At 45.8% G+C, this 11,320-nt stretch overlaps 1 protein-coding gene across 3 annotated transcripts; it reads right to left on the bottom strand.

Annotated features, from left to right (window-relative positions):
* Nucleotides 1-3,340: 3,340 nt before the first annotated feature.
* On the bottom strand, nt 3,341-10,525 carry LOC139373649 (zinc finger TRAF-type containing 1). Of its 3 annotated transcripts, none has more exons than XM_071114393.1 (6): nt 8,669-10,525; nt 7,845-7,939; nt 7,546-7,689; nt 6,798-7,018; nt 6,487-6,665; nt 3,341-6,417 (listed from the first exon to the last, which is right to left on the bottom strand). In XM_071114393.1, the coding sequence occupies exons 1-6, from the start codon at nt 8,969-8,971 to the stop codon at nt 6,205-6,207; spliced, it is 1,155 nt and encodes a 384-aa protein (XP_070970494.1). In that variant the 5' UTR covers nt 8,972-10,525; the 3' UTR covers nt 3,341-6,204. The 3 variants fall into 3 exon arrangements, with proteins under 3 accessions (XP_070970494.1, XP_070970496.1, XP_070970493.1); XM_071114395.1 differs by having other exon boundaries at nt 4,664-6,417; nt 6,807-7,018; XM_071114392.1 differs by having other exon boundaries at nt 6,205-6,417; nt 7,531-7,689.
* Between the last annotated feature and the right edge of the window lie 795 nt (nt 10,526-11,320).

Below are 11,320 nucleotides of genomic sequence, written 5' to 3'. Positions count from 1 at the left end.
TTTGCCAAGATAATTAATCGATCTGACGGGTGGCATATCAAGAAGCTGATTAAACAGCATTATCATTACACAGGTGTACCTTGTGCTGGGGACAATAAAAGGCCACTGTAAAATGTGCAGTTGTCACACAACACAATGCCACCGATGTCTCAAGTTGAGGGAGCATGCAATTGACATGACTGCAGAAATTGAATGCTAATTTCTCTACCATAAGCCACCTCCAATGCCGTTTTAGAGAATTTGGCAGTACGTTCAACCGGCATCACAACTGCAGACCACATTTATGACATTGTGTTGGTGAGCGGTTTGCCGATGTCAACATTGTGTACAGAGTGCCCCATGGTGGTGGTGGGGTTATGGTATGGGCAGGCATAAGCTACGAACAACAAACACAATTGCATCTTATTGATGCCAATTTGAGATCCGAAGGCCCATTTTTGTGCAATTCATCTGCAGCCATCACCTCATTTTTTTAGCATGATAATGCACAGCCCCATGTCGCAAGGATTTCTACACAATTCCTGGAAGCTGAAAATGTCCCAGTTCTTCCATGGCCTGCATACTCACCAGACATGTCACCCATTGAGCATGTTTGGGATGCTCAGGATCGACGGTGTCTTCCAGTTCCCGCCAATATCAAGGAACTTCACACAGCTGTTGAAGAGGAGTGGGACAACATTCCACAGGCCACAGCCTGATCAACTCTATGAGAAGGAGATGTGTCACGCTGCATGAGGCAAATGGTGGTCTCACCAGATATGGACTGGTTTTCTGATATACACCCCTACCTTTTAAGGCATCTGTGACCAACAGATGCATATTTGTATTTCCAGTCGTGAAATCCAGATTAGGGCCTAATGAATTGATTTCAATTGACAGATTTCCTTATGAACTAACTCAGTGAAATTGATGCATGTTGCGTTTATATATATACAGTGCCTTGCGAAAGTATTCGGCCCCCTTGAACTTTGCGACCTTTTGCCACATTTCAGGCTTCAAACATAAAGATATAAAACTGTATTTTTTTGTGAAGAATCAACAACAAGTGGGACACAATCATGAAGTGGAACGACATTTATTGGATATTTCAAACTTTTTTAACAAATCAAAAACTGAAAAATTGGGCATGCAAAATTATTCAGCTCCTTTACTTTCAGTGCAGCAAACTCTCTCCAGAAGTTCAGTGAGGATCTCTGAATGATCCAATGTTGACCTAAATGACTAATGATGATAAATACAATCCACCTGTGTGTAATCAAGTCTCCGTATGAATGCACCTGCACTGTGATAGTCTCAGAGGTCCGTTAAAAGCGCAGAGAGCATCATTAAGAACAAGGAACACACCAGGCAGGTCCGAGATACTGTTGTGAAGAAGTTTAAAGCCGGATTTGGATACAAAAAGATTTCCCAAGCTTTAAACATCCCAAGGAGCACTGTGCAAGCGATAATATTGAAATGGAAGGAGTATCAGACCACTGCAAATCTACCAAGACCTGGCCGTCCCTCTAAACTTTCAGCTCATACAAGGAGAAGACTGATCAGAGATGCAGCCAAGAGGCCCATGATCACTCTGGATGAACTGCAGAGATCTACAGCTGAGCTGGGAGACTCTGTCCATAGGACAACAATCAGTCGTATATTGCACAAATCTGGCCTTTATGGAAGTGTGGCAAGAAGAAAGCCATTTCTTAAAGATATCCATAAAAAGTGTTGTTTAAAGTTTGCCACAAGCCACCTGGGAGACACACCAAACATGTGGAAGAAGGTGCTCTGGTCAGATGAAACCAAAATTGAACTTTTTGGCAACAATGCAAAACGTTATGTTTGGCGTAAAAGCAACACAGCTGAACACACCATCCCCACTGTCAAACATGGTGGTGGCAGCATCATGGTTTGGGCCTGCTTTTCTTCAGCAGGGACAGGGAAGATGGTTAAAATTGATGGGAAGATGGATGGAGCCAAATACAGGACCATTCTGGAAGAAAACCTGATGGAGTCTGCAAAAGACCTGAGACTGGGACGGAGATTTGTCTTCCAACAAGACAATGATCCAAAACATAAAGCAAAATCTACAGTGGAATGGTTCAAAAATAAACATATCCAGGTGTTAGAATGGCCAAGTCCAGGTCCAGACCTGAATCCAATCGAGAATCTGTGGAAAGAACTGAAAACTGCTGTTCACAAATGCTCTCCATCCAACCTCACTGAGCTCGAGCTGTTTTGCAAGGAGGAATGGGGAAAAAATTTCAGTCTCTCGATGTGCAAAACTGATAGACATACCCCAAGCGACTTTTGCTGCGATTACAGCTGTAATCGCAGCAAAAGGTGGCGCTACAAAGTATTAACTTAAGGGGGCTGAATAATTTTGCACGCCCAATTTTTCAGTTTTTGATTTGTTAAAAAAGTTTGAAATATTCAATAAATGTCGTTCCACTTCATGATTGTGTCCCACTTGTTGTTGATTCTTCACAAAAAAATACAGTTTTATATATTTATGTTTGAAGCCTGAAATGTGGCAAAAGGTCGCAAAGTTCAAGGGGGCCGAATACTTTCGCAAGGCACTGTATTTCAGTATATTTACACCTTTTGTTGTGGTCCTGTCTCCAAAGTCTTGTCTTCACTCTTAAGGGTCCATCGAGGAGTTAGTGGTTGTGGGACAGTAGGATATGTAGTAGATGAGGACACCCACTACCATAATAACCACTGCTGTCCTTTTGCAGAAAGGAAAAGAGTGATGTGAGGTTTAAAAAAAGACAAAACCACTCTATTAAGACATTTTGTGTGGCAATTTTTTAGTTCACCCTTTCTGCTCAGTATCTGTCTCTCCCTCACTCACTCTCATGGTCTCCATCACTAACTCTCTCACACACACACAAACCTTTACTGATGCAACATGGCCAATGATGAGACAAACACAAATTGATAAAACACACACGTTCTGCCTGGCTTCTGTCAGTGTGGGGGAGACACCTCACAACTCCCCTCCCCCCGTCTTTCAAAATGCAAAGGGATGTAAGCTGTCTGCTTGGCAATTTGGCTTCATGGCACCCTACAGGTGGCCAGTCGGCATTGGTGAGTATAGCCCAGGAAGTGACCCAGGAACACAAACACTGCCATCTAATTCCATAAAAGGACATAATACACACCACAGTATTGAAGTAAGCAAAGCAAAACTTAGTATACGTGACCGACCAAAGGGGTTATCATCCTCATTGTCACTAGTTTCAGCAGTTAACAATTTGGATAACTCTCACACACGTGCACTCACACTCACACACACTCACTCACACACACTCACACACACTCACTCACACACACTCACTCACAGGAGAGGAATGTATTTTTCAGTTTCCATGATCTTTAATAAAAAGGCAGCCATAGTGAGATGAGTCAGTGAGTCTATTGGTATAGAGACAAAAAGCATTAAAACACAGAATACAAGCCCTAGATAGGCCTGGAGGTGAGACAGATCTATCGAAATACTCAACCTAGATAGATCTGTCTTTACTCCTGACCTATCACAGTAGATTCTACTTTTAGTAATGTCACTCATCATCATAGCGTCACTCAAGTAAGTCTAACGCTCTAAACATGTCACCATAGTAATGCACCACACCCACCCCCTATACAGACACACACACACACTGCCCCAAAGGGTTCTCCCCCTTTAGAACCGGAGTCATGGTCTAGTCCTCTAGAACAAGGTTGAGCTGGTGGACCATTCAGGTTATATTTTCCCTCTCTCTGAGATGAACCACCCTCCCATCGCCAATAACCTTATCTGAGACTTGGGGTACCTCCCCAAGCTAATGCCTACACTTCAGCTCAGAGGACCAACACAGTCTCGTGGCACGCAGACAAACTGGGTTCAAACCCTGGGCTTCCGCTCTCTCAGAGCAAGCTGGGGTTCTCCAATTCTAGCAGGTCTCTAGTACAGACCAACCAGAGCAGAGGGAGGAGTCCACATGTGTGCAAGTGTGTTTATAGGGATGTGTTCACTTGGGCCCAAAATTAATGTCTCCACACACACACACACACGCACACGCACACGCACACACACACACACACACACAAAAAAAACTAACTACAAAGGAAAAGTTCACAGGTATTTAAATATTCAGGGTTAAAAGTAAATATGAATTGGTATAAGTTAGCTTATAACGTTAATATATAAATCACAACTAATGTTTAAAGGGCTAATTAAAAAGGAGCATGCAGAACACCTCTCCTGTGTGTCAAAGGGCAAAACACAGCCATCTTGGCTCTGGTCTTGGCTGCTCTCAGATACAAAATGAACACCTGTCCTAAACACACAGACTAGGAGCAGGTCAGGGAGCAAGTGAGTGTGTGTGTGTGTGTATACAGGTGGCTCAAAGACACACATACATACACCCTTTACCTCTCCATTGGACAAACTAACTGAGTGGTCAACAGAATTCAAAACTCACATTCACATCTTTGGAACACGCGCGGACCATCCTGCTTTGGTTGGTACAATGCATTCGGAAAGTATTCAGACCCCTTGATTTTAAAAAAAACAACATTTTGTTACGTCTTTATTCTAAAATGATTTAAATGAAAACATGTCCTCATCAATCTACTACACACAATACCCCAAAATGACAAAAGTGAAAACATTTTTTAAGTTTGCATTTTAAAAAAAAATATAATACCTTATTACATAAATATTCAGACCCTTTGCTATGAGACTCAAAACATCCCGTTTCCATTGATCATCCTTGAGATGTTTCTACAACTTGGAGTCCACCTGTGGTAAATTCATTTGATTGGACATGATTTGGAAATGCACACACATCTATATAAGGTCCCACAGTTGACAGTGCATGTCAAAGTAAAAACCAAGCCATGAGGTCGAAGGAATTGTCCATAGAGCTCCGAGACAGGATTGTGCCGAGGCACAGATCTGGGGAAGGGTACCAAAACATTTCTGCAGCATTGAAGGTCTCCAAGAACACAGTGGCCTCCATTCTTAAATGGAAGAAATTTGGAACCACCAAGACTGTTCCAAGAGCTGGCCACCTGGCCAAACTGAGCATTCGGGGGAGAAGGGCCTTGGTCAGGGATGTGACTAAGAACCCGATTGGAGCTCTGCCAGAGCTCCAGAGTTCCTCTGTGGATATGGGAGAACCTTCCAGAAGGACAGCCATCTCTGCAGCACTCTACCAATCAGGCCTTTATGGTAAAATGGCCAGACAGAAACCACTCCTCAGGAAAAGCCACCTAACAGCCCATTTGCCTAAAGGACTCAGACCTTGAGAAACAAGATTCTCTGGTCCGATGAAACCAAAATTGAACTCTTTGGCCCGAATGCCAAGAGTCACGTCTGGAGGAAACCTGGCACCATCTGTGGCAGGGATTGGGAGATTAGTCAGGATCGAGGGAAAGATGAACGGAGCAAAGTACAGTGAGATCCTTGATGAAAACCTGCTCCACAGCTTGAAATGATCTGCAGAGAAGAATGGGGAGAAACCCCCCAAATACAGGTGTGCCAAGCTTGTAGCATCATACCCAAGAAGAATTAAGGGTGTATTCGCTGCCAAAGGTGTTTCAACGAAGTACTGAGTAAAGGGTCTGAATACTTATGTAAATGTGCTATTTCAGTTTTTATTTATAATAAAATTTCTAAACATGTTTTTGGTTTATCATTATGGGGTATTGTGTGTAGAATAATTATTTTAGAATAAGGCTGTAGCGTAACAAAATGTGGAAAGGGGTCTGAATACTTTCCGAATGCACTGTATGTGCTACCTTAGACTCAGGTGTCACCACCGAGTCCATAGCAACAACACCCTCTCTCCCCTAGCAACATCCCTGTCTCCATAGGAAGAACCATGTCAGTCTCTACAGACAAATTCCCCTGGCAACACCACCTTGTCTTCATAGCAACAATGAAAGCACCCCAAGTTAGGGTTCTATAAAACTCTCAGAAGTATGTCAGCCAGTGGTGTGTGTGTCTGTGTAAAGAGGTATCAGTGGTTCAGTGGTGTATCACTTTAATCTCAAACTTCCGGGGTGAACAAGCTCTCCCTCTCTTCGTTCTCCTCCCCCCTTCCCCTGCCCCTCTTTCAGTCTTCTCTCCCCCCTTCCTCTACCCCTCTCTCGGTCCTCTCTCCCCCTCTCTCCCCCTTCCTCTACCCCTCTCTCGGTCCTCTCTCCCCCTTCCTCTACCCCTCTCTTGCCCCTCTATTTCTGGATCTGGAAGATGAAGAGTCGAAGGTTGATGTTCTTGGCAGCCAGTAGTTTGTTACACTCCACAGAGTCGGTGATGGGCAGGGGGACGTAGTCTGTCTCGTTGGTGTCGTTGCTGAACGCGTGGTGGTGGATCACAGGCTTGATCCTCACGTCATCGTACGGACCTTTCAACAGCAGGAAGGAACACTCTATAGCGGAGTTCACCTACAGAGAGGAGGAGGGTTAGCGAGAGAGAGTGTGTGTGTGAGTGTGTGTACGTCAGTGAGTGTGTACCTTGCTCTTGAGGATGAGCTGGAAGGAGAGGGTGCGTTTGCAGGAGAGGTTAGGGTTGCGTTCAGAGTCGTTGACCCTGGCCTTCAGAACCCAGGTTTGGTTCAACACGGTGAAACGAGGAGTCTCATAGTACAGACGGGTTATAAAGTCATCGGTGCGGTACGGCCGGAACTGGACCTCTGCGCAGGGGAGAGGGAGGAATGAATTAGAGAGATCCATGTTTTCTATGTGTGTGACTGGTCCTTCAAGAACGATAGGAACGATTGTCCTGGTAGTCAGGTATGGTGTGTAAGACAGTGCGTACTGTGTACCTAGCCTACCTGTGAAGCCAATCTTCTCGTAACAGAGCAGGGAGAATATAGAGTTGTAAAGGGTTAGTTCTCTGCGGTGGCTCTGGTCCATCTCCCCCAGGATGCCCATCAGCTCTGTGCCAGTCTTGGTGGGGTGGCAGCACTCCTCCTCGTGGGCCGGCAGCTCGTGGAACGGCCCCTTCCACGGGCAGCCAATCCGCTTGTACTTACACTGTGTCACCCTGGCAACATATCAGGAGGTGGGAGTTTAGGGCCAATCATAAGGAGGAATAAGACCATAAGCAAATTTGTTTTGTGTCTATCAGCCAGTCCCAAATTGCTTCCTACCCTTCCCCCTTGGTCCAACCCCCTAGTTTCTGCAGATCTGTAAGGAATATGGTACAATCTCCACCACTGCACTGCTTATACCCATCACCCTATAGATCTACAAACATGGAGGGGTTAGGGCAGAGGGGGAGGGGTAAGAAGTGATTTGGGACCGGCTGTATCATTTCTGCTGGTTGTCAGTAACACCTGCAGCAGGGTCATCTGATCGTCATAACAACAACAGAACAGGCACGCACACACACACCCTGTAATCAGTTTGGTCAGTAAGTAGATCAGCTGTTTTCTTTTCAGAAGAGCAGCAAGTCATATCCCCTCCCTCCCCAAGGCCTAAGCAAACCACGTTTCTACAAATACATTGTAGGTCCCCACGAGGATAGAAAAACAAAGTGTGTGTGTGCGTGAATACCAATGAGGTGAGTACCTGTCTTGACACTCCTCTCTCTGGTGCCTCTCTAGGCTGGAGCGAGGGAACTGTTTGAGACAGAAGGGGCAGTCTGTGGGCAGCTCACTCACAGCCTTCTCTACAGCCAGGTTCCTACAACACAGGGACTTACTGATCTCACACCTAAAGGGAGAGGGGGGGGGTGTAATCAATCAACCAGTCAATCCAATTATATTTGTATAGAGAAGCGGTTACTAATCTCACACTTAAAACAGAGTCACCTAAATCAGTCAATCACTCACTCAATTCAACTGTATTTATAAACTGTGTGTACAGACCTGCAGTTAGGACACGTGGCCTGCTCCTCTTTCAGACGAGAGTCAGCCAGCAGGTGGATGAAACAGCCAGCACACATCAGGTGACCGTTGGTGCACTGTAGAGCAGAGAGGAAATAGTTAATGTAGGTGTGTTTGGTGTGTCCATACTGTGGATAGTCATCTTTATAAATCCGTGTTCATACGCTATAGAGAAATGCATAGTACAGAGAAACACACAGGTGTGTGTATGTTTGTGAATGGCCATCTTTTCTAACCAGTCTTTGGGGGTGGGGAGAGCAGGTGTTATTTGAGGGCATACTACTCAGTACCAAACCACAGTAATGACACAGGTGTAAACTGGGTGTGAGGCAGGCAGTTAATTCAGTGTTACATGCAGATGTGTTGGGGTTTGCCTATTCCTAACTCCTAGGGGGCAGCCTGGGATCCACACATCTGTATCTGTTCATGTCTTGTTGTTGGCTAATCTGAATAGAATCGGCAGCCATTTCAGACACCTAGCTATCTACATCCAGATGATTTATAGATCAGATCATCTCTCTGCACTGCGCTGAGCTCTGGCTAACCCTCCTGAACAAGTTAGCTACAGAGTTAACGTAGCTGCTAGGCTGCGGCCCTGGGCCGTACAACTCTTCGCCTATCGTTACAGTCCATGACAGGTGGTGCTCAGTCTACAAACTGTCTTCAACCCCCACTTCTTGCCTGACAGCCTAGTTAGCTAACTAACAGACATGTTAGTTAGGCTTACTTCATACGAAGTTAGCTAGCATTGACAAGAGGGCCAAAGTCAGTAGGCCAGGGACAGGCGTGTTTGTGACAGTATTTACCTGATACACGGAGGCTTTGGGCAGGTCTAGGCATACAGTGCAGCACAGGACTGAATACAGCCTCTCTTCCAGCTTTCCCGACTCTCCCTCCGGCAGTCTCATCCGCTTCTTGGGCGGCGGCTCGTCCGGATCCGACTCGGGACCGAGCCCCTCTCCTCTCCGGATGCTCACCTCCTCCAGCATAGACGGCCCCCCGACGACTGCCTCCAGGGCTGCCCCCACCGCCACAACACCCAGGCCGCCTGAGGAGGAGCCTGGGGTGGCCGCGACGCCCACCTCTCCCCGCTCTTCCACCGAGGACATGGTGGGTGGTGGTGATTGTCAGGCGTTAGCTAGCTACCCGTCACAAATGTTACCTAGCTGGCAGGTTTAACGTCACAGGCAAGGGAAAACCAAGCCACCCAGCTCAGGGTCAGTTGGCTAGCTAGATAGCGTGCCTGTTCGTAGGCAATGTTACGCAATAACGCGCTTGGAATTTAGAATCACGAACCCTCGCGTAACGTTCTGGAATATCCTAAATTGTTATTTGATTATCGTTTTTTGTAGATGGATATTTAGCGATGTTGGCAGATAAGTGAAATTCAGCTAGCTACTAGGCTATAGGTATCAAGCTCACAAAACACTCCAGTTCTCTCCGCTGTCTAGCTATAACAAAACACCCCGTCAGATGTTTTTGTGTTGTCCATTCTTTTATTTGCCGTGCCAGCGCGTGAGCGGACGTTCAGCAACTGCCCGGTTCGGCAGATCGGTTAATGGCTTTACCCCTGTACCAGCTCACTATCCACCGGCCCCCGGGAAGTGTCAGTTTTGGAAAAAGCAGAGATATGTTCAGACAGTTCGCTGGGACTACTCTCTAACTACACAGCCATCTTTGTTTTTCTCCTGTCCGGACGGTCGCCTCCTCCTCTCCCCGACTTCACTAAATCCTAGCTCGGCGCTAAGGATTTCCGATCCTTACTGGTGTTACTCAGCCAAGGTCACAAAATAACTAATCCCGAGTTTCGGAGAAACTGTCAATATTGTGCCAGTAGCTGTTATGGCCTTTCTTGCCAGTCCCTGGGCTGCATCGCGGATTGGCTATCAGTGGAATGTTTTGTTGTATCAGATGACTTGGGGGGGGGGGGATGCGCATGCGTAGTGGCTGTCTGCAGGGTCAGCGTGGTCGGACCAGTGACTGAATATACTGGTAGGATGAATTTAACTAAAATGGAGCACGTCACCTCACCAGCATGGCGTCACCTTCCTGGACACAGCCAGAAATGGCCAGACACATCATGCTACCAGAAAACCCTTGGTTGACCCTGCCCTTGCACAATATACACTGTGCAAATCATGAAGAACACCTTGTAATATTGTGTTGTACTTGTACTCCTCCTTTTGCCCTCAGAACAGCCTCAATTTGTTGGGGCATGGACTCTACAAGGTGTCGAAAGCGTTATGTGGCGATGCTGGCATATGTTCAATGCGTCACACGGTTGTGTCAAGTTGGCTGGATGTTCACACATTCAAACCAGTGTGCCTGGCACCTAGTACCATAGGCCGTTCAAAGGCACTCAAATATTCTGTCTTGTCCATTCACCCCCTGAATGGCTCACATACACAATTCATGTCTCAAGGCTTAAACATCCTTATTTAACCTGTCCCCTCCCCTTCATCTACATTGGTTTAACAAGTGACCTCAATAAGGGATCAAAGCTTCCACCTGGATTCACCTGGTCAGTCTATGTCATGGAAAGAGCAGGTGTTCTTAATGTTTTGTACACACAGTGTAGGCTAGCCTACAAACAGTGCTAACAATAGGCCTATCCTTCATTTGTCAAATTATGTAGGCTAATAGACTGATACATTCAGTGATAGGCCACCCCCAGAGGACCCAGGTGTTGTGATCTTGTTAAGGATCATTACACTGTTATTACACTATTTGGTCACTCAAAATAAAAGACTCTCAAAGGAAAACTTTGCCATAAATGTTTGTCTTGTATCTGAAACACCCATATTAACTTGTGAGCCAGAGAAGAAAGTGAGCAGGTGGGGTTAGAGTTTGAGTAAGCCTTGTCTGTCTGTTGTGTAATTCTGTGAGTGTCGATGGTAGTTATTACGACCATTCTATTTAGGTTTATGTGTTTGAGAATTGAGTTATGCAAGCGGACGGTGTGTGTGTGTTAAATCTATGGCTTCCTTTAGTTTCAATCATGGGACTCTTTTGTTGCTGTTTTTTCTTTACTGTATTTGATTGTATTCATTTATTTACTGTATTTGTCTGTATACATTTTCTTTATTGTATTTGACTGCTTTATGTTGTTTTACTGTATTTTACTATATTCATTCACAAGAGTGAAACCTTCAGTCCCTTCCCCCATCTTCCAGTTGTGCCAATCCAGTTGCTGTGAGGTGTTTATGGGGGGTGACAGCTGTCAATCAAAATGGCTGAGCAACCCAGGATATCCTCAGGGCAGGAAAGGGGAGGTAGTCTGAATAGTGTGTGGAGGGGTTTGACTTGAGATTGCAGTTTTGTGTGTGTATGTCGGCGTGAGTGGGTGGGTGGGGTTGTTAGACGTGTGCGTGTGTGTGTGCAGGGGCAGAATGTCATGGTATCAGTTGTCTGATCAGGCACCGTAGGGTCGTAGCATGTCTTTGGCCAAAGGGACATGC

This window comes from Oncorhynchus clarkii, chromosome 18 (assembly GCF_045791955.1).
Source record: "Oncorhynchus clarkii lewisi isolate Uvic-CL-2024 chromosome 18, UVic_Ocla_1.0, whole genome shotgun sequence".
Taxonomy (NCBI): domain Eukaryota; kingdom Metazoa; phylum Chordata; class Actinopteri; order Salmoniformes; family Salmonidae; genus Oncorhynchus; species Oncorhynchus clarkii.
The sequence above is the reverse complement of the archived record's forward strand: the minus strand, read 5'-3'. Positions and strand labels throughout refer to the sequence as shown.